Here is a 24642-nt window from a genome sequence, read left to right on the forward strand (position 1 = left end):
TATAAACCGTTTTCAACTCAATAAAATCTCGAATGTATGCATGGCGTAAAATTTAAAGGAGTGTTCAGTTTTAGATGCGCACACCTGTATGTATATTACAGGGGTGTCTGTAGGATTATATATATATATTTATAAAGGGGGTGGGGCCTGGTTTTTTTATTCTTTTAAAAAAATTTATTTGAAATACTAATTTTTGTTTGGAAAATAATTTCAAAATCCACAGCTATTCACAAAAAAATTGAATTTTTTTTTGAAAAGTCAATAGTTGGTTGCTCTCTACAAAATTAAATTATTTGTAACTTTTTTTTTAAATCCACTGTTCACCAAAAATTTCAAATATTAATTTTTTTTCTCGAAAAATTAAATTTTTGGGGAAAAAATCCCAAAATTCATTGCTACAAACAGAAAATTAATTTTTTGGAAAAAAATTGAAATATTTTATTTTCGGAGAGAAAACAAAAGTTCCTTTATTTTTTTTTTTTTTTTTGAGACGGAGAAGGCTACAACCCTTCCTGCCCATCTCCTGTAAACGCCCCTTTTTTGAGAAGTGATTTTGTCATCTAAAATAAATCCATACCACCTGATTATTTTAACCCAAATACTATAATAATAAATTTAATGTTAAAAAATAATGGTACTCACATTAAAAGTACATATATATAAAATAATTAAGCTTAAAATCATATCTACTTTTCGTTATATTTAAACACATAATGCTTTATATCTCTTATGTGAGACTTGAAATATATATGAACAGATTTAATTATAATAAATTTAATATATGCCCCTAAAATAGTGTTAATATTAACTAAAAATTAAAAACATATACTTAATATATCTATGTCGTTTTTTGAAACCAAGATCATTTTTAGAAAAAAAAAAAAAAAAAAATGAAACCAGTTATATTCTAAAACCCAAAAATGTGACTGATAATTTTTTGTCACTTTTTCCAATACTTCATCGGCTCTTAGCTCACAGTAAATATTAATGTATTCAATGTAATGTACAGATGAACTCTTTAGATAACTTTTCGCTTTTTCGTTCTATAGCATCCGGCTCAGGTAAGATAAACCTTTCAAAACAATAATTGTATAACATAAATATGCTCTATATACAAATTAAAAAAAAAAAAATCTTGCTGAAAAATCTAAAAGCAAATTATTATTTTGAGATTGACAATTAAATAAGGATGACATAGGAACAGGAATGAATAGTGGGCCTAGTTCGGAATATATAATTTTTTTAAATAGACAGAATTATAGTTGGCTTCAGTACACGACATATTCCTTTAAGAAATCATCTAAAAAACATGGTAATAGTGGAAGATGCATCATGCAGACGGTGTAGAGATAGACAAAGACTCCAAGAAACTGATATAACCAAAGAAATATTGTTCTTCATTGATTCTGTTAAGAAGAGAGGCTATGTTAATGACGTTTTTCAATTCACTGTTGTAATGATAATAAACTATTTTGGGTCTTGTTTTGGTTGGTTTTATGCATTTTTATTGCACCGTTTGTACTGTTAATAAAAAATATCTCTCAGTCTTCGAGATATATGTTACACGAGTTGGGAGTGGGAGTGGGTCACTATTACGCCGACGTACCCCTAACTCGTGAAATAATAATAATACAAAAAGTGGTGTATCAAAATTAAGAACAGAAAAACTGATTTAAAAAAATATAATCCAGGTCATAGTCGGAACATTTATTCCACCCTAATGTATGTATATTCGTAGTTTTAGAATATGAATGTATTCATTCAATAAGCCGTCCAATTACTTTTGGTATTTTTTGCCTGATTGACCCTTTTTAAACATTATTTTTCTTTCTATTAATGTACGTATTCGTATTTATTATATTACTGCATTGAGTAATATGTTTAATAGTTATTATGTTCTCAGATATATTATGTATGTTTGTAAATGCAATAACTTACCACTTCTAACAATGAAATATGAAGTGTATTTCTATGTTGACCTTGACAACTCTCTCGTAAACAATATTAAAAAAATTGTTATGAAAAAATATTACCCTTTGTATATAATGAAAATACACAAATTTGTAATTGAAACTTGAATAATACATATTATAAACTACATAAATACTCTACTAATTACTTTTAATCCTATTCTTAAAAGCTTTATGTTTACATACATATTATGTAGTTTTGTATTTGCTTCGGAACACAAAGTTTGAACATCGCTCGATATATACAAGGGTGCTATGACAAGAAGATGACAGCACTCATAAATAAATACTAGTCATATCTAGCTAGCATCTCTTGAAATTTACTCACCAAAGTTTCAGCCTTTTTCTACTACTCGTAGTTGTTACGTAACAGTAGTTTGAGAGAGTGGATGCGAGTGTTTGGGTGAAAATGGACAAAATCGACTATCGAGCTGTCATTAAATATATATTTTTTTGAAAATGCACCCTTTAAATAGATTCAAACAATAGCAGACATATTAAAGCTTGTTGAGTTAAAAATTGACGCGTCTAAGTCAATCCAACTCGGAGTAATTGAGCCAAAAACAAAAGTGTCCCGTGAAAAATTATTTTGCAGAGAAAAACTCCAAGTATTATTCAGAGATGGGATCATCACGGGGAGAAATGTATAGAGTTATACGGAGGCTTTGTTGAAAAATTAACTAAAAAATTCAAAGATATCTTTGTTAGGTCGGAAACTTTTCCGACCACACTGTACCGTTTTAGGATTAATGCTTAATTATTCGCCACCTGCACAAATACTATTTCTTAAGGCGGATAACCAAAAAAAAAAACTGACTTTGACAAAGTTTGAAGCCTCTCAAATTCTTTTGGTATGGTACAGTTTATTTTTCTTTTGAAAAATTGGTATATTTGGATCAAAATTGGCCATTTTTATACCTTCCCCAATAAAATGCTATGAGTAAAACATTTGTTACTGATATATTTTTTAGTATGGAGTTTATCAGTTAAAAATATTATGCACCTTATTTTTCATTACTTACGGGGTTTGGGATTTGCTCAATTATTTTGGTGTTTCCCTTCTTTATCAAACACAAAAAATTGTTTCTCCTTTTCGTTCAACAACTATCACTTCAACTAGGGCTATATTTTGAAATGCTATGTCTGAGAGACCTTTGCCCATGTCCGTTTTTTATTCTCCCCAGAAGAAAAGATGGTTGGACTGATTAGCATGTATATATATTAGTGATGCACGGATAAATTTTCCGCCTACAGGTTGGTCATGTTGTATATTTAAGAGGTATTCAACCTGCAGTTGAAACAAAAAAGAGCTCCTTCATCAATTAAAATTTTTGTTTATTTAACACTCTAAATGTCATGTTTCTTAGTTTCCAAGAGTGTTAGAAATCCAGGGCTTTCAACTCTGAATAAATAGGCTAGAAACTTGAGTAAACCCTTCTTACGCTTCTGTATCACAGATTTTTTCAAAAAAAGAAAAAGTAACCTTGAAATTGAAGTATGAGCCTTTTTTTTTTTTTTTTTTTGGAAAACTATAATTGAATTTGGAATGATGATTCATAATAGAAGTAAATTGAATGAAATCCCTTTTTTTTGTAGAAGCAACTTTGAATTTTATGTAAAGGCTCTTTCTTAGAAAATTAGGGAAGCATGTTTCAAATTATAATAAAGTACTAACTGTAAAATTTCAGAGCCGTCCTTTTATTTAGTTGAACTGAGTTTGAGTATTAAACAGGGACCAATATATACTAATTCATTAAGAAAAACGTTAATAGGTGTCCTTCACAAGTTACAAAACGGCTGATGTTGGTGGTCATATAGACGATAAGTTATTTTTGATAGAAGTTGTGCATTGTGAGGCAGATGTCTTTTTGAATGAAAAGATCAGGTAGAAGAATTCAGCTACTATATAAAATATTGTTTAAGAAAAGTCTTGGTTTGAATAATAAGTTTGGACTTTTCAAAGTCAACCCTACTTTTAGTGCTTTTTTTTTTTTGGGGGGGGTTAATTGGATTAACTAAATGATTTGTCAAATCAATATCTCAAAAGGATGACAACAATTACTACCTATTCAGATGATTAACTCCTTAATAATGTGAATGTATTTTATGGGCAACCCTTTTCTTTCTCCGTTAGCTAGTACATCAATGTATGTTATAGCTGAAATTTAAATCAAGCTTATTTTCCACTTATTGCCTATATATTTCTTTCAGAGACATGGTTGGTATGTTCAACCATTTATGTGACAAGTTGTTGATAAATTGTGGGATTATTTAGGGTTATATTTAACAACGGTACGTTGTCTACTCAAAATAAAAGATTTTTTGCTCCTTCATCATATTTTTTCTTGCAAAACATTTTTTGAAATTTTTTAGAAAAAAGCTTAAAACCATTGTAACTTCTACAACTTATGAAATTATTTAAATTTGACTTTTGTTTTTATTAATGAGTGTAGTTCTGTCAAACAAAAGCTGAGGTATCTCTTTGAAATTAATTTAGTATTATAAATTTGAGATATGTTTTTCTTATAGAATCATAAAATTAGAGCGCTAGATTTGTAATAAATGTGTATTATGTACTAAATCAATTTTTAATAAAATCTTATACAATTTAAAGCTTCTTACTTTTTATTAAAAAAATTGGCTATTTTTTTACTTTCTTTTTACTAAATACTTTCTTAATTTTGAAAAAGATGTACATAAGATGGTTTTTATGTTGTAATTAAAAAATCAATTATTTTCTCTTCATTATCTAACACTCTAAATCGGTTTTAATAGTAAAAAAAAATATTTATTTGCCTAGAAATTGTCACATTTCAGTGACATTGACAGGTAATGTCCCTTGGTTCTTCAACTTTTGACTAAAACTGTAAATTTATAAACATTTACATATACTTTTATTTTAAAATGAAAATGAAACGTAGAATAAATTAAACTTTTAGCAGAACCGAGAATTAATAAAATCTTTTTGTAGATAAAGTACTTTGTAATAAAATATATATTAGATAATCCAATTGATATAAAAAATGTATGAATATTGAAACTACAAAAACTATTCAACTTGATAAGGTATTTTATTAGTATTATCATACAATCTATTCATACCTACAGACACGTTTGGTATTGTAACTTTATTGTTACTAGATAAAATTGGAGATTTTTGTCTGATTAATTTTTCTATGTAGGCCAAAAAATCAAGAATCGTATGCCATCATCAAATATTATTTAAAGTCAAAAAAATTTACAGAGGGAAGTTTTATTATAAATTAAACAAAGGGTGAGACAAGTCAAAGTAAAATATTGATTTTCAAGAGCCACCCTAATGTACATCAGCTCACTTGGAATTATTAGAAAGTGGAATAACTTAACGCATAAGTTAGTTAGAGATATCTGTATGTACAATGCATAATTAAAAATACAGAATAAACACAACTATGAATGTACACGAAAGTTTTTCAGAAATTGAGACATACCGAGTAAATAAATAAATTGGTGTCTGAAAAAAAAATTTCTTCTTCCATATTTATACTATTGTAAATATTCTATTTATTTATTAGCTTATTGAAAACTTAAATATTATACAATTAATCTTATGTCAATTTGTGAATCAACTATAGTTAGAGTGTAATATTGTTTTCATCTTCTTTGTTTGTACAAATTATATAATAATGATGTTGAATGCATTTTAAGGGATGTAAGGAGGGAGGGGGGTCTACCTCCCATAATTTAAATCTTATTGTCAAATTTGTAGAAAATAAAATGTTTCTAGTCAATTATTTGTCTTTGTCGTCACAACTTTGAAATTTTGAATTTCTGTATTTTAAAAATTGGATTTACAAAAAAAATATTATTTGGTCAAATTTAATACTTTCTAAAAAACTATCCTATTGAACTTTCCTTTTCTAAAAAAAGGCAATTATAAGATAAAAAATATTCTACCAAAATAGTCAAAGGTTTGTCAAAAAAGCCAACACACCAATTTCGGTATACTCTACACCGGGAACATAAACTTCTTCTTTTTTACCAACTACGGGCACTTTGTTTTCTTTCTTTTTTCCGTGGCACATTTTTCTATATTTTTATTACTAGAACAGTTATTCACTAAATATATCATAGAATTAAGACTAAGAAGGTCTTATTAATGATTATTCTGATGACAATAAATAGATCAACTGCAAAAAAATTTTAATTCTATAAGAAATTCATTACATGATTGTTTTAATTCAATACACTCGTTTAACTATTTTCCAGCTATTCTACTCTAAAAAATAACGTCATGAAAAGTTCCCAATAATTAGCTATTAAAAGTCATAAAAAAGTTGGGAATCAATGCTTTAAAAATTTAAAGTACAATAAATAATATTTATTATATCTAAGATAAATCAATTTAAAATTTAGGCCAATTTTGTCTAATAATGCCCATTTTTAATGTTTCCAACAATACCAAAAGTGATTTGAGATATTTTTTATTTTCGTAAATAGTCATTACAAGTTGAAACATAAAATACTAACATTTCTTCTGTTCAGACTGTTTGTTACATTTTTATGAGCTAAATGATCAAATATAAGGATATAAAATCATAATCATGACACAAATACAAAACTATTAATTTTTTCTTTTTATAATTCTTGAGATAATATATGAATTGAAAATCAATACGTCTGATTGCATAATTTATTAGTAATATTTTGATGAAAGATTTGGAATTAAATGGATAAACTATTTTTATGGCTATTGTGTTAGTTTGTGGCCGTCGTCTGGGACTTTCTATATATTTTTTATTTGGCAAAATAATATGTATTTACCTACTAGTGTTGTGTTTCAGTCTGAAAATCCTAGACCAATATGAGATCTTTATTACATTTAGTTAACCACACTTATTCAGTCTTTAAAAGAAAAAATCGATCTGGATCTTTCTTACAAAAGAAAACAAATCGATTGGATCGGTCATTTAAAATTAAGTCTAGATTGATTCATTAGATGAATTGTTGATGATGTCAAGTATGTTTACATGAAATTGTGAATGTCGGTGCACAATAACGACATATCAAGTTAAATGTGTTGCTAGTTCCAATTTCTTCAACATGTAAATCAAAATAGAGGAGGAAATTTGTTCGTTAGGTTGAGACATCAAAACGTTTGTCTGAATATTGTCCACGATTTAATTTTGGTCTACCATCTAAGATCGTCGTCTGGACCAAAATCTTGGTCCAAAGAGGTCTGTAAAAATAACTCAAGGCCGATCCGTGAGAAAATTCGATATTGAATAGAGTTTTAATAATAAAACCTACTTCTATTATCAAACAAAATACAAATTGCAAAAAAAAAAGAAAAGCCATTGAACATAAGAAATATTTTATCGACAGTATAGATACATAGCCAATAGCCATAGGATGTAGATACATGACGGAAAAATAAACAAAATGAACTATTTGTGAAAGTTGATTAAACGTTAAAAGAGTATTTTTTTAAATAATAATTTTCGTGCTAAGGAATTTTTTATTATAAGGCTTACAATATGTTTTTAAATCGTATCAGAAAATTTGTGCAAAAATTGAATTTGCTATTTACATCTCTCTGTAGCGTTTGTACAACTTAAAATTATTTTACGGAAAAAATGGATATTTTTATATCTACATAATTTATACATCGAAATAAGGGTTCCGCATTAGTTAAAAATTATTTAAACATTTCAATATTATTTTTACATATTCTTATATAACCAATTAACTTCTGAATTACTTTAATGCGACATGAACATAATCCATTAAAATTATCTTAGACAAAAAAAAAAAATCAAGTCTTATAAAACTCATTATAATTTATCAAAAAATGTAATTTTTAAGATTTAAAAGTATTTTTTTCTTTTATAAAAGGAAAAGTGATTCCCAAATTTCAAAATACATTGAATATTAAATTGTCTAAAAGTCACTTTTTTTATAGATATAATAAGAAATTAATAATTTGCTATGAACAAAAATAATCGTTCTTTTTGCAAAAATATTGGATCAAAATCTTCCAGTTATCATGTTAGCAAATGTAGTATATTAAAAAAATCTTTTTTATCAATCGACTACTGGCTGCGGATGCTAACACTGCTAATTCTTCTAAAGACGTTAAAAAAATACTCATAGTAAAATAATAAACTAAAAAAATAATCAAAAGCTCCTTAAAAAATCCAAAAAAGAAAGACAATCTATATTCTGGAATAAAACTTTAAACCACTGTAAGACACAATTAGAAACATTAAAAGAGATTTTGGGTTCAATTCAAAAAATTAAAGGAGTATTGGGAAGTGGAGAATATCCCTTCAAAAGGCAGAAATTTCTAATTGTGAACGGTCTTACTAAAAAAACTGTTGCTAAGATGATTTATATTGGCAGGTGGCTGAAAAAGAGAAATTAAATTAAAAATAGAAATGTCACTTCAATATACAAATATATTTTTTGAAGAAAAAATTTCATCCTAAAGAATTTCAAAAATCCACAGCAATAAGAGTTAGTTATCCTCCACCCCATAGAGAAAAATCCTAGTTTTGTCCTAAGATGTTTATTGTCTTGATTATAAATAAATGAGATAATGTATATTCACAGAGTTCAATTAAATTTTGATCACTAATCTCGAAGTTATAATCTTTATTATGGAGCAATATTCCTCAGTAGATCCCGCTCAATGAAATTTTTTCTATTGGACTATATGTGTAGGGCTATAAATCTTAACTATTTGTTAACGTGCAAGTTTTTTGCTTGTTGGCAACCAGGACAGTTTTTATTTCATTTTCTAAAACTGTTATCAATATTATTTTATTCTTTAGAAGAGAGCATTCAAGTATAAATTGCCACCAGGAGTGTTTGTGCTAATTAATGACAGATAAAGATGATGCGGAATTATAAGCATAAGTTCTTGTTGGAATTAGAGTGGAATTGCGGATCGGCCACGAATAATTCTTGCCTATGTCCCTGATTGATATGAGTTGGACTTTTGTTTATATTCTTCATCATACTGCTGTACACACGCAGTGGGTAATTTATTGACGCAAGCCTATATTTCAGATGTGTGTGTCTTTTTCCCCATTATTTGCTAGGAAATTACTACAAAATGCCAGAAATAACCCAAAACATTCAAAACATTTTCCATAGTCTCAAATGCCTTACAGTTGTAGTTTCAACTAGAATCAGCTACTTATAGAACTTCACTATTACATAGTAAAAAGTAAGAGATTGAGTTCTCAAGGAAAATGTCCCAATAAAGTCCTTTCCTTCAAATAGATACCTACTACTCTAGTTCTACCTTTGAAGTACTGGACATGACGCTGTTGGATGACTCACCAACTGCACCACAAGCTTATGTGCAAATCAAATGCAAATCACAGCAACAATTGCATTGTTAAAAAAATTCCTTCTGCAAGGTTCTAAAAAGGCTGTGGACTCTTTTTATGCTGTACACAAAAGAAAACGAATATCCATTCTACGAGACTTTTGCATTGAAATTTATCAGCTAATACTTGAAACCTTTGGTGATGATAGTTGGATTTATATCCTTCCGACTGATAGAACGAAACGGGTGTTCCGGAGTAGGATAATTTTTTGAGAGTGGTTTAGAGGCGAAAAACAAATACTTACGATCCATTCACACTAATCTGTCTCTAAAAAATTAATCGAGAAGACTCCAATCTGAATCTACTGTATTCAAATATATTATATCTATGACTTAATAAGGGACAAGAAGTATAAATAGACCCGAAAATAACAAAATAATAAAATTTAAATTTGCTCATATGAGCACGAGTGGAATAAAAATGGGATAATTTTTCCGGTCTTAAAAAGTCTGTAAGAATCCATAGTTGAATAAAATCAAACTGGAATGGGCTCACTCTTGCGCTTTAACTATTTGTACTATTTTAAACCTGAAAAATGCAATTTTCTTTTGGGTGCACTTCAGTAAAAAACATACATGGAATTTAGACATCTTTTTTTGTACTGTAAAGAAAGTTGATTAGACTTACTGCAATATAAAAATAAAGTCCTGGATTAATGCGTGGAAAAAAAAAATCCTAGATGCGCTTCAGAAAATATTTCATAAAGTCAGTTCTACTCTCTATTTTAATATGCACATCAAATTTCTTTACAAAATACTATATTTAACAAAATCGTTGGTTTTGTTAATATAATCTCCTTACCAACTATGGCACACTGCTTATTTAATGAAAGTTGTGACAGCTATGCCCCTTATTTCTCAAACATTCTTCCAATTGTTGGCTAACCTTGTTAGTTTTTTTTGCCGAAAATCATTACAATTTACAGAACTACCAATGTGCGTAGGTTCGATTTACCATCACTTATAGAGAGAGAAATATAATTAATTTAACATTCAAAGAAAATCCGTAGGTGAAACGGAGTAATTGTAGTACTGTAATTTTTACTTACAATTAATCAGTACAACTTTATCCGACCACTTAAAGAAACATCAAAAAATCTACAAATCGGTTAAAGAATGAATTTATAATATTTTTATTTACTTTAATTCATAAAATTATTTAAATACCATGGGAAAAAAGTTTGCAGATACCTAAAATGTCGATCATCAATGCTACTATGTGCCCATCTGGGACTTATACTTAAAGACTCATCAACAATTTTGAATTGTTACCGTTGTCTTTCTTCTTCCTTGACCTTAGGGCGTATATAATATGATATGGCTTATCTAAGGACACTTTTTGACTGTCTGCTTCGCTAAAGAAAGGTAAAAAAGTCTTCATTTTAGAGTTTGCACCTGAAAGAGTTATCTAAAAAAAAGACAGACCGTCTCTATAAGGAAAAGAGGACATTCCCTCAAGAAATGAATAGTAGTCTCCATGGTTCTGCAAAAAAGGCATTCTCCACGTTTAAAAAAAAAAAAAATTCTAACTTCCAGAGTACCGGATAATTTACGATAAATAAAGCATTTTTCTGGCAAAATTAGAAGTTTACTACTAACAGCTCCAATAGCTCGATATATCTTTTTTTTTTTTTTTTACCTCTATTGGATATATTCATTCCTTAACCGGCGTCTCCCATTCTAAAGATAGTTCATAACACTTGTTAATTCCTTTTGAGCCTTTCAGAATCCCTCCACTCTTGAAAAGTAATTGGAGAGCGTCTTTAAAATTTTGGACACACTATTGCTGGGTTAACTTTTATAATTTTGTCCTTGTTTCAAAAGAAACTTGTTGAGATAAATACTCCCTAAATGATTATTATGCCAAGGTTGACCTTTCCAATATAGATTCAAGGACCTTCATATGGCTGAAAAATCAATAACTGATAAGTAACCAAATATGTTAGAGTTGTGTATTCTTTTATAGTTAATTATAGTTAAAATATCAGCTTGAAAAGGAGTAATAGGTAAAAGATGTGTACTCTAGTCATATATTAATATATAAGTCGTCCACTTAAAATTCCAAAATTTTAACCCCTCTTCCTCTTTGTCCTTTTTTTTTTTTTTTTGTCGAGAAAATGAGATAAAAATAACTGAGAATGTCCAAAACCATTATATTTTCAAAATGTCTTTACTATATTCTTTAAAAAATTCAAATATAATTAAAAGATTAGATGTTCACTTAGCAACACATACATAATTTATGCATGACCCTTGAAATGATGCAATTTTTGAAAAGGTTGAAGATTTTGTTAATACTATAGTTTAAATCAGATCTGGACAAATTTTTAAGTGAAAGAGTCACATTAAAGAAATTGTAATTAAAAAAAAAAAAAACATCCAGAAGAGATATATTTATATGAATAATTAAAATAGGCATTTGAAAATATTTATCAAAAACAAACGATTTTGCTCAATAATGTTGTATTCTTGGCAACAAATCTTCTATATTTTTGTCAGCTGCCAATTTTTTTAATTTTTTTTCATCCTGTGTTCTGAACGTTGTGTGGTTGAACTTGAATAATCTCTTAACAATTCGCTTATTTGATATTAATACAAGTGGCAAATTTGGAGATAATTGCTCAAGACGTCGTTATCTTTATTGAATCTCTCACCCTTTACTCTGAAGAAGAAAAGATAAAAAGGTCCAAATCATTGGTTTAAAGAAGTAGTAAAATTGTCATAACAAAAGATAAAATGTAACTTTTTATGCAGTGAGGTCAGATTTTTTTTCTCTATCTTTATAAAAAAATAAATGGTTGAGTGATACATTAAAGATTGCAGGTTGTTTTATTAACATATATTTAAAACTGTTTTATGTTTAAACAACAATTGTAAAATATATTTGAACAACATTTTATATTATACTTCACAATTTTTTTGGTGTACTTCAAAAAGGTTTAGTTTGCCAAGACGCTGTTCTAAATAAAGCAATAACATGGATTTATGAAAACAAATTACTAAAATTAGATAGAAATATTTTATTTGCAGGAATATTATATCGTTTTTTTTCCTAACATTCCTAACTCTATCTTATGGCATCACATTTTGAATTTTAAATATACATTAAAAAAGGTTTAAGTTTGACTTAATGCTTTTAAGGACAAAAAAAACTTTAAAATAAAACATAAAATACAATATTAAAGTGATTAACTTTAATATTGTATTTTATGTATTTATGTTCATTTTGTATCATTTTGTACTTCTAAATTCTACCTTTTATATGTATATGAATACTACATTTTTTTTTCTTTTCTATTCCAGAATACCAATACCAATGGAATCCTTGAATTAATACTCTGGACTTTGAGAGTGATCTTCAATGTAAGTAGTTAATATTTGTAAAAGATAAAATAGAGAAGGTTGCGAGATAATGTTTTTGCAAAGTTCCGATTGCTCTAATCTAAATAGGAAGAAAATGGTTAAATAACTATTATTTACAGATTTACTGAATAGATGTCCGAACTTATATAATTAATCAGGGAATTATAAAGATATTTGAAATCTCACTATAAAACATTCAGAGATCCCACTTAACAATATTATCATGTTACAAATCATTTCATTTAGTAGTAATATTAGTAGCGCAGATATATAAGTACCATCATTTATCCTTCAGAAAGAATTCCCAATACCCTTACCACATACGGCGTGATAAGACTATCTCTTATTATATAATTGTTATTGTAAATTATCCATCACTTACGCTTTTTTCACTTACCTGCAATTGATGTGCATGAAAGCCAAGCAATTTGAAACAGACCAACATACCATTCTGTACACCTACATATATGGCTATTAGTGTTGGATTCGGTCTGCATATCCGGTCTGAGACCGTTATGATTTATAGTGGAAACAACAACTTATTTCAGTCCTTATTCCAATCCTTGTTCTGGACCGATCTTACAAAAAAAGAAAAAAAAAGTCTGGATGGCTCTTAATTAAAATTCGATTAGATATTCTATATAATAACCATTGTTCACGGAGTTACAACGCTAAACTAAAAATATATAATTTATTTTGTTGCAACTGTCGATGTTTATGTTGCAGTCTAGGCTGATTAAATAGTTAAATGGTTGATGACGTCATGTGTGTTTTAAAACTGTGAAGATTAGCACAATAGCGTCATATGAAGTTTAATGACTTGCATAAATCATATTTGTACAGCTCATAAATGATGATAGGCAAGAAAATCTTTCTATTGATTTATCACGAAAAACCATTGGTTTATATTACAGCGTTACCTCATTAACACCAAAATATAGAATGTATTTTGTTTTCAGCTGTCGATATTCATTCCCCTCCCCCTCCTAATCAGGGATCTGACCGTTTATTTGTTGTATTAGGATTAGATTTTGTTAAGCTGTGAAGAATCACCAGCAATTATTGAATAATAATTCCATAGTTCGGAATAATTGTCTAACTACAACTTGATTTTTGGCCTTTTTTCTGGGATTTCAGAGAAAAGAGTGCATGATACAATAAAAGTTAGTATGTCATATATTGAGACTGAAAAATTCGGCCTACTATTTGAAAGAGATTAAATTCCCGTGTACGGTCAGGACCGAAATTATCGTCCAAATCGATCACGAAATATCACTGAAGTGGGGACTAGAAAAGAAAATCGGATTCGGACCGAGTATTCAACACTAGTGACTATGTGCGTATGCATGAGGTTCATAATATAACATATTATATTCACATTTATGTGTATACGTGCAGAGCAGGAATGCTTGTCGTTCGTAAGTGTACCTAGAAGGTCATAAGCATACTCAAACAAGTTCTTATCCTATTATTATGACATTAGTTGTATCATAATTTTCTATTCTCCATGACGGTATACTTCTCTAAAGGTTTATTAAAAAATAGATATACTTACTATTAATGAATGTCCAAATACGTTTTGTTGTTTGATTCTTTTTTTTTAATACGTGTAAAGAGATAATATCAGCATGGTTATGATAAAATGTCTATTAATTCTTAATAGATTGGTGGAATGGTATGTACTCACTCCTTATATGCATCATGGAAGAACGAAAAATCCATAATCAAGTCCTTACATGAATTAAGTCTGGTAAGTTTTTTTGCATCCTTAGTTAATGCAGTTTCTGTATATTAACTACTTCAAATAATAACATTCTTTTGCAGAATAAGTCATGCTATAACTCAACTCCACAGTCAATAGTCGTCCATTCTACTTCAAATAAATTAGGCTATCCTAATCCTGCATATACATCCAGTATTCCTAACAATATCAACTCCACAATGTCCGTAACAAAGTATACGACAAAGCCTCTTAAGAGGTAAGTTTTCTGAAAATCCAATATAGAAATGTATTCCCTTCAATGTATGTATGTACATACCCACTAGGTATTATATAATAATAAGCCTCATATATCCTAATAATATCGATTCCTGTTCAATGTAACTTATAAATACGGGACTAGGTACGTTTGTATCCAATGGAGGAAATCCCTGCATCCATAAAAGAAAGTTCCTTTTGTAAAACCATATGTGTTATCTAGTTTTCACATTCTCAAATTACTTATCAACTTTGTAAATGGATCTTAATGATATAATATAATAAAATGTTGATGAAACTGATAAACATTATAAGATTTTAGAAGAATACATATTTGATATCTACTTTTAAATGTTACACATATATATAGGGCTGTAAATCGTAAGCCTTATCGGTATGTAAAAAAATCTCAAAAATTAACGTGGTAACTCTGAAAATTTGAAGATGAGAGAGTAGCTTAGCTGTCATAACGTTCTATTAAATTAGCTGCGAGCAGCTGTGAGATGAAGGAAATAAGCACAAGCCCCACTCCGTAGCAAGCAAGGACATAAGCAAGAATTACACTATTTTCGATCATCAATTCTACTCCTCAGCGTCCCTCTCCGTCATTTATGAACACACTACACGTTGTTACCTTTATGTTATCAAGAAACCTTTCCTCCAAAAAGACAACCTAAAAAAGGCCCTGAAATCATGCTGTAGTTAGCAAAATAAGTCAATCACACCAACTTTTATTTATTTCTTAAGTTATAAAGAATAAATTATGAAATAGCAATGTCTTATCAAATCGACGGCTGACAACAAAATACAGAGTGTATTTTGTTGTCAACTGTTGATTACGTCTTCTCACGAAGTATTAAAAATAAACTAATTATGGTCCGTTTCCAAAAGGACAGGAATACAATTTCTTTTTCTATGAATAAATTTTGGCTATTATATGTATATAAATAGAAATTTATAACTACCCTATGAAAAAAATATTATTAAGCAGTATTATAATACAGTATCGGCTTGTGGAGAAATAATATAATAAGTATAGTCTAGAAGTACTTAAGAGATATATAGCAGTTGGGAATATTGACTTGTTTGGTTAAATAACAAATAATTTCGGGCCTCTTTTCTGTTTCTTTTTGGAGGAAAGGTTGGGTAATACAATAAAGGTAACGACCTGCGAGGTAACGCCTTGACTATAGAGTGCCACAAAGTTTTGTTTGAGGGCATTGTCGTTGCAAAAGTTCATGGAATCTGTTCTTAGTTGGTTTATGCTATATTTCTATGTATAAGTATATATATTTTTGTTTTTAGTTTTTTGATGACAGCTACAGCTACGTTTACAGGACCGTATCCTTTATATGAAATTTTCCATCACTAAATTGCAAAGTGGTTGTCGTATGCCCTCACTAGCTTCATGAATTCCATCTTTGAGGTCTTGCATCGATAATGGGGTGTTGGCGTAGACCTTATCTTTAACGTGGTCCCATAGGAAGAATTTGCAAGGTGTTAAATCACAACATCTCAGAGGCCAATTGTGATCCGCTGTTCGAGAGATAACACGATGATTAATGATTTTTTATGGCCGAAATTGTATGGTATTGACGTTTATTTTCAAAAAAATTATGCTACGTACCACACAAGCAATGAAAACATTGTTCTTTTACGGCAAAAGTTTCCGGACCGTATTATCACTCGAAGAGGTGATCTCAATTTACAAATAAACATCCGATCATTTATCTAAAAAAATGCAATTTTTCTTTTAATATCAAAAAAACACTTCTTATCGGAAAACACTAAATGTATAAGTAGATCATGGAGTAGGGTAGGGGAAAACTAGAGTTGACATGAACTTATTCAACAAGACCATCCTCACGTAAAACTTCGCCCTATGTGAAACAAAAAAAAAAAAAAAAAAAATATCTCGCCTATTCTTATTTCTATTCTCTATAGTATGGTCATAAATGACGGAGAGTAAGTCGGATGAGTTATAAATTGAAATATTTTTTGGACTCAGAGTATAGTTGAGGATCGAAAACAGTGATATTCCTACCTATGTCCTTTCTTGATACGGAATGAGGTTTATATCCTTCATCTTATTGCAGCTCGAAGCTAATTAATGTAAAATCATGACAACTAAGCTGATCGGCTCCCAAACATTTTTCAAATTGTCCGGGTAACCACGTTGATTTTCGGTTTCTTTTCATTTAAATACATAAAATACTTGCGATTTAAATCCCCATTCATAATTCGTTTCTTTGCGTGGATATTTAAATTTAAAAAGAAAGAAAGAATGAAGAAAAATACTAGTTTATTAAATACCCATTAAGATTATCTGAATATACGTACTACTTATTTTAACTTGCATACAAATGTGCATGTGGGTACAAATTGTTTTATAACTATTCATTCAAATTATATCCATGTTATGTGAAAATTTGAAGGAATAGTATTATCAGTGCAATTGCATTCTTCCACTTATAACTAATAAATATTGCTCTCAAAATGATTTGCTTCATTACTATGAGTATTTAATATGAATACTGTAAAATATATATTTGGTATGGTAAAGGTCCTTACTAATAATTTGGTATTAGTAAAGCCTTGTCGGAATCAAATTTATATATATATATATACATTCATAAGCTGATGTACAGATGTACATGCATACGTATATATATATATGTAAGTATTCTCCACTCTTTGTAGAGATATTAACTTTACTGCTGGCTTACCTCATTCATTATGTATTTATACTTTATTCGGGTAAGAGGAGCAGGAACTCTGATATTTTGGATATTATTACAAAATGTATTTGTGCTCTGACTTTTATTCAGGAGGAACTATTTCTAGGTATGTAAGTATGTAATTAGTAGACTAGTACTAGTACTCTATGCTTTAATCTTCAAAGGATATTATATATAAATGTTTAAGCCTTGAAACTATTCCTAGGCCTCACCTTTATATGTACGTATCATTAGCTATTATAGTATATCCATTCATACCTCCTTGTTACTTACTTTTTTGATCTTATTTGAACACAAAAGTACAAACCTTCAGTGCAGTGTCTCAAAATTATTAAATGTGCTTGTTTAAACATATGTCTGTGACTGACGTACCCGGAATTTCTTAAAAATGTACATGTAGTTATCTCTTTCTTATAAAAGTACCTATGAATTGACATTAAAAACGAATAAATTGAGTTTCTACTTAACTTACTTATTTATGTAGAGAAAGAAATACATAGGCGCGACAAGATACGCGAGACATGGATCAAATTTTAGTTCACTAAAGGGTAATTAATATGACGTCGTATTTGTTCCTTTTATTCATAATCAATACTCCCAACTAGAGAATTCTCGGGGTTGACTTGATTATATCACACAACCTCTCCTCCGAAAAGAAACATACATAAAGTACCAAAATCAGTTGCCCAATTCTTCACTACTATTATTCAATAATTACTAGTTCACTGTTTAACAATAGCTAATTTGAATTCAACCAATCAAAATTTAGAACACCAATTAGGAGAAGATAAGCAGCAACATCAACAGCAGACAACAAAATACAGTGTCAAATTTTATGTTTGCGAGGTAACACAGTGAGAAATGATATTCAATTATGATTGACTCTGATAGTGTAGTAAAAAGTTAGCCAATCAATTCAATTATTTTAAATGAAGTTGAAATTGTAATACACTTTTATACCGAGCACGAAAATATCACTTGTATTTGTTTATCAGCTGTTGAAGTTTATGTTTATTTTCTCTGAATCAGTGTTCTAACTCGCTAACACAAAAATACCTTAGGTATTTTGTTGTCAGCTGTCGATTTCCTTTATGGCTACGTATGGCATACGTTCCTCTTCTACCTGGACACGTTATGGCTATTTCATAACTTATTCTTTTTGATAAATACACAAAGTAATAAGTTATTCTATATTTATGCTCCGTTTCCAAAAGAACAAGAATATAATTTCTTGTTGATCCCTCGTCGTATATATAATTTATATATTGACTATTTTATTATTTATATGAAGAAATTTTGGCTATTTCTTTATATAAATAATATAGGAACTACTACTCATGACTACTCTTTTGATAAAATATTACTAATCAATATTATAATACAGTATCGAATAAAATACTTTGTAAATTTCATTTTAAAAATGGTGAAGAAATAATAAAACAGTGATAGTCTGGGAGTATATAAGGGATAAATGACAGTTGGTATGGATGACTTATTTGGCTAATACTACCAGATGATTTCGGGCCTTTTTTCGGTTTCTTTTTGGAGGAAAGGTTGTATGATATAATAAAGGTAAGGACGTGCTAAACGTTGATTGACTGAAATAGAGATAGCTCCTTTTTATCAGCAAACAATTCCCAACAATTCCTTAATAATAATTCCGTAGTTAGGATGAATTGGCTAGCAACCATTTGATTTTGGACAATTTTTTCTTGTTGCTTTTCGAAGAAAGGTTGCATGATATTCTAAAGGGAACACCGTAAAATAGTATACAGTAATACCTTAATGTACAAGTTTAATTTCGTTTCTGGACCGGAATTTGTATGTTAAAGCAAATTATCCCCCCAAAAAATAGCCTTGAAGTGGCTCTGGCGTTCCGTTGCCAACTCTGGACCAGCTCGTATCTGAATAAAAATTCAAATATTGTGTCACTCGTAATTCAAGGTATTACTGCATCCTTGTTTGTACCCTTTTGCATAGCTCAAGTTTACCGAGTGGTCTCTTATAATCTGAACATCTGAATTTTAAACTTCAACAAGATATAATTTATTAATTAACGATAGAATTTCAACAAAATGAATACTATAAATATACGTATGCTTTCTTAATCATTAATGTAGTCGTATTTAGTGGCAAGGATGGCTTGCAGGCGGCGGCGGAAGGTGTAACACCTGCTGTAGATGTAGAACTCTGACAAAGCATCGCTTTGCTAGCCGACAATAGCTTTGAGGGCCTCAATATTTGGATAAAGGGCACAACGGGCTTCCCTTCGACATGCATCCAAAAGGTGTAGTCGAACGGGTTGGCATCAGGGCTGTAGGGGAGCTAAAAGTTTCAAAAAAGAGTTTAAAAGAACTCAAAAGACTCATTCAAAATAATCTTCCCACGGAAGAGATGGATTTCTTTCATTGCTGGTGTCAAAAGTGACATTTCCACCCTCACAGGGCTCTTTTGATAGTTCTCTGGACAGTCGGGTGTGAAATCTCGAGATTTCTTGCATTGGCTCACATGGACTTGAGGGGATTGACCTGTGACTGTTTTCTTTGACCCCTTCCGGGTCCAGTTCGGCCTTTTTGAAAGAGATCTTCTTCTTCTCCAACTTTTCAAACTTGTTGTAGGTGTAGACAGTGGGGTTGGAGACGCCCAGCTGCTTGAAGTATGCCAATCACGTTCAAGTCTCATTTTCTCTACTGGTACGTAAGCTAGAGAGTTCAGGCTTGTTATTTTTTCTTATAATGGTTTATGTTTTAATATATTGAGATCGCAATTAATTTCAATAACACAACCTTCATTAATTCTATTTCAAATTTCAATGGACCATAGAAGATTTTGATCTACTACAGCGCAAGGTTAATAAAAATACATGGTTATACCATCATGTAATCGGGTTTGCTATAATTTTCAATTTAATGTATTGTACAGATTGTCGGGCAGGAAAAACAGATTTAGAAAAAACACACAACCTCTAATCTACTATGACGTCAACATTAAAAACGTGGTGGAAGTCGAACATCAGTCGTACACGCGTTATGAAATAACCTTGTATTTCTGTTAGCCTTGCTATGCCTTGTGTTTCTGTTAGCCTTACTATGCCGAACTCCCAAACTAACTCCCTTTATCGTCTCTATGTATTTCTTTCTCTATATATTATCTGAAGAAATTTGTCCAAACTAGTTTACAATTTACTAATTTTGTATGATGAATCACTCATAGGATTTATCTGGTGAAAGTTTTCTCATTAATCAAAGTGTGCGTACATTAAAATTACTCCATGATATATGTTAAATATAGAGTGTTTGCTGTCTACACACCTGTATTTAAATATATATACGAGCATAAATTGACAACTATTCTCGAAATGTTGGCTGAACAAAACTTATTGACAATTCTAAAGTTTTCTTTGATAGTAGGAGCACCTTTTGGATGAATTTGGACTAAAATCCGAAAGAGAAACGCTTTATTAAACTCAATTATAATCTATGCATGGTTATTTCTTTAAATGTACTGATGGTAATCTTTAACCCGTATCTCCTATAATCATATCTGCATATATACTTAGAAAGAGTTAAAAAGTAATTATACCTACAACATAAGAGTATATACGCCAAAATACTGTTATTTCCTTTGGATTTTACCTGTATTCATTGTATCTTTACTCTAAGAGTAAGAGTTAGAATTTATGTTGAAAGAAAAAGTTGGGATGCTAATGACGTTCTTCATTCATAAAGTAAATTATTTTCTCTATGTCTCTAAATATATCATTTTAGCCTATTTGAGTTTATCAATGAAATAATTGTGCATACTTGCCTTCAGGATGTTTTAGTTTAAAATAACATATGTATATTGTTCTATAGTCATTGACACTCTATAAGGATGAAGAAGTTGTTAACTAATTTAAGTACAACTCTCCTCCTCTGTTATGACTGAAAAATCTTATTGTAGTAGGATTTGGTGTTTCTCTTATCATCAGTGACCTTCTCTTTGTTCAACTCGGATTAAGTTTTCTTTGAAGATTAATATTCATTTATAAATAGAATGAGTATTCATTGCTCCTCACATCTTTTCAGATCCGTCTCTTCAGCCTCACAGTTTGTGTCAGCTTCACGAATACATGGCAATAACCATTATCACAATCATTCCCATAGTCCACAACAGTATGCATTTCAACAGACGCAGCATCTATATAATCAAGCAACTCTAAGTACACCCTCCTATTATAAGCAGCATTCATCTAGTGGAGGCGTCTCAAGAAATTCATCGTCCATGGATTTACCCAGTTTTGGACTTCATCCTGATGACCCTGTATTTGTTGGAGGTGGAAAAAATAATCCACATTTCAGTATGAGCCAAAACATACAATGGCATCGTCCTCGTTCTCTCGTAGATATTGGGCAGTGTTGTGGAAGAGGACAGAGTCTAGACGGGGATTTGTGGGATCCTATGTCCTTTCGATGTAATTGTGCTGTGAGTATCTAAATAAATTAAAAAATTTAATTCGGTAATAATGATATAATATGCGTAATTATGATCGTATCAACTAGCAACTCTAAATAGTGATAATAATTAATCATAAGAATTCTTGAGATTGTTTATATATTGTGAAATGTAAATAATAATTTTCTACACACATAGAAGTATTGAAATTTGATTTCTGACACGGTGTTACCTCACGAACGCAAAAATATCCAATGTATTTTGCTGTCAGCTTTCGATCTTTCTTTTTCTTTTATCCTGATCAGATTTGTAAACTTTGTATGGTTAAATTAGAATCAGAACCTCCTGATTGCGTGCCTTTTTTTCTATTTTATTTTTAGATGAAAGGTTGTGTGATACGATAAAGCTAACGGCGTGCTTAATGTAAATATGTAATATTGTTTTGCATGTCATATGAACTAAGAGTTGCATTAAATCTTTAGAAACTCACGTTGCTTCTTTTATTTATCTTTCTTCAATTTTTAACAAATATCTAACACTAAATATTTATTTCGATCCTTTAAAACATTTCATAATATATAAACTTGATAAAGGTTATTTTGAAGATGTATTAATACTAAATGTGTTTTCTTCTCAAAAATAGGGTCACAATCGTTTTAGTCTTCGTTGCTCAGATAAAAAATCCCACTCTACGGGTTCCTTAAATCAATTATCCTCCAAACAGAGAGATTATTCATTTCGTCCCCATAGATCTAACTTCTATCATTACTCGGATGATGATTCTGATCATGGAAATGAAATTGGAAACTCATTTGATAAAGAAAGAGGATATAGAAGTCGAACAAGTTCGGATCATGTTGATGAATATCGAGATGTGGCTCTTTGATGGTGCTCCTATTTTGTATTGTGTTTTAATAGAATGTTACTTATATATATACATATATATTATATTTTATAAATACCTAAATATATAATTAATAACTCTTTTATTGACAAAATATTTATTAGAAAATATTTTTTAATTTATATAATATCCTTGAAGAATATATTTTTTTTACAAGTCTACAACAATTAATACAGTATCATATTTATACTTAATAAAAGTGAGAAAGCAAACACATTTATTGATTTATTTAGTAGAGTATCTCACATTGTTACCTTTCAACTTAAAAGAGGCCCAACATCTATTGGAAGTTAGCAAATTTTTTTAAACATGTAAATATTATTTATCAATTGTAGTGAATTGTTTACAGCTTAACAAAAGATAAAGATTTAAATCAATGTAGCAAAAACCCTTGATAGCTTTAGGAGATACATGGTCACAACTTGCTGTTATATGTCACTCTTTATTATACTATCAGCCTTGGACCCATTCACTCTTTTCCGTTCGTTCGATGGTTTATTCATTTTCAGGTTTACTCACTTCTTTTCAACTCTATTCTCTTGCTTTAGAAAAGGGATTCTTAACTTTCTTTTTCCATTTCCCCACTTTTTAGTGAGCCAACTCTCCATTTTCCAACACAACATCAATCTTCGACAATTTTTATTTTAACCCATGCAATGTTTAGTACATCAAGATACGCATTGGTTTTTTTGTGCCATTTTATGGTCCTTAATTTTTGGTTTCATATATTATATTTTTTAGTAACATTTATCACATGAAAAAAATGGTTATGTTTTTTTTTACTTTTGTCCTTGGCTTGACAAGTGCCTCATCGCTTGGTTCCATTTTTGAAATAGGACTGTAAAAAACTGATTCTAGATTAATTATGAAGTTTCACGATTTGACTTATATCTCAATTGTGCTCGAAAACGCCAACTCGCACAGGTATGTATGGAAAAATGCAATCAGAGGTGTGAGCGACGCCACGATACAAGCCAAACACAGTAGAACAAAATGCATTCAGGATTTTCTCTGCAAAAATAGCTTTTGCTGTGGAGTCTTGCACCAGAGCGAGAAACTGGTTTTCGAATCTTCCACTTCCTTCGGGAAGTTGCAAATTCGAAAGCTGAAGGCATCCCTCCTGAACTTCATCATGAGGTTGTCACTTTTAAAGTCCAAAAATTAGTGCTGAAGTTCGTGCAACAACCTGTTGATGTTGATGATGGCTTCGTTATAGGGAACGTCGCAGATGCAACTGGCTGTATCGCTGTTTCTCTCAAACGTTGGAAAAGCCGCTGCTCTCCAAGCAAGTAACCAACTGGGATCACTTTTTCCCACGCATTCACAAATCTGAACCCATAACATAAAAGTTCATCAAAACAAACTAAATAAAATAACCATAAGAATTTATACACAAAGGAGTAATTACATAATAATGGGAGCTCTGGTACCCACCTGTTGCACCAAGGGGAACGTGATAAAAGTAAGTTTGCGGGGAGTTGCTGTAAACATTTCTAACCCACCTGTGTTGTCACTTTTACACAAACACGAAATACAATACTGCATACATTGGTTGTTTTTGTTACTAAAACAGTCTGTAAATGGTTGTGATTTGAGATTTGGTTGAAATTGGTTAATTTTTGAAGCAGTGGTTTATTGTCCGACCGGTCATTCCGCACTTGGTAACTCCGACTTTCCCCACAACTGGGTAATTCCCCACAGGTTGAGAACCAGTGCTTTAGAGTATGAAATATCTCTGAAACTGCCATTGGCTATGTAATATACCCTGTTATTTTTGCACATAACACCTTAAACAATATTCTAAACTTTTTTTTAAGAAAATTCATAATTAATTATTCTCTAGTTTTTGCAATATATATGCTTGGTTTTTTGCATGTAGT

The 24642-nt window shown here is 30.1% G+C and overlaps 1 protein-coding gene across 3 annotated transcripts in view; it reads left to right on the plus strand.

Annotated features, from left to right (window-relative positions):
- The window catches only part of Rcd6 (Reduction in Cnn dots 6), a 68908-nt gene extending 46050 nt beyond the window's left edge, over nucleotides 1-22858 (plus strand). For all 3 annotated transcript variants that reach the window (XM_040712406.2, XM_071888565.1, XM_071888567.1), the window contains 5 exons: nucleotides 12649-12708; nucleotides 14372-14458; nucleotides 14533-14687; nucleotides 21492-21888; nucleotides 22502-22858. In XM_040712406.2, coding sequence (XP_040568340.1) covers nucleotides 12649-12708; nucleotides 14372-14458; nucleotides 14533-14687; nucleotides 21492-21888; nucleotides 22502-22744 — 942 coding nt within the window. In that variant the 3' untranslated portion in view covers nucleotides 22745-22858. The remainder of the gene's footprint in view (nucleotides 1-12648; nucleotides 12709-14371; nucleotides 14459-14532; nucleotides 14688-21491; nucleotides 21889-22501) is intronic.
- Nucleotides 22859-24642: the final 1784 nt, after the last annotated feature.

Source organism: Lepeophtheirus salmonis, chromosome 5, assembly GCF_016086655.4.
Source record: "Lepeophtheirus salmonis chromosome 5, UVic_Lsal_1.4, whole genome shotgun sequence".
Classification (NCBI taxonomy): Eukaryota; Metazoa; Arthropoda; class Copepoda; order Siphonostomatoida; family Caligidae; genus Lepeophtheirus; species Lepeophtheirus salmonis.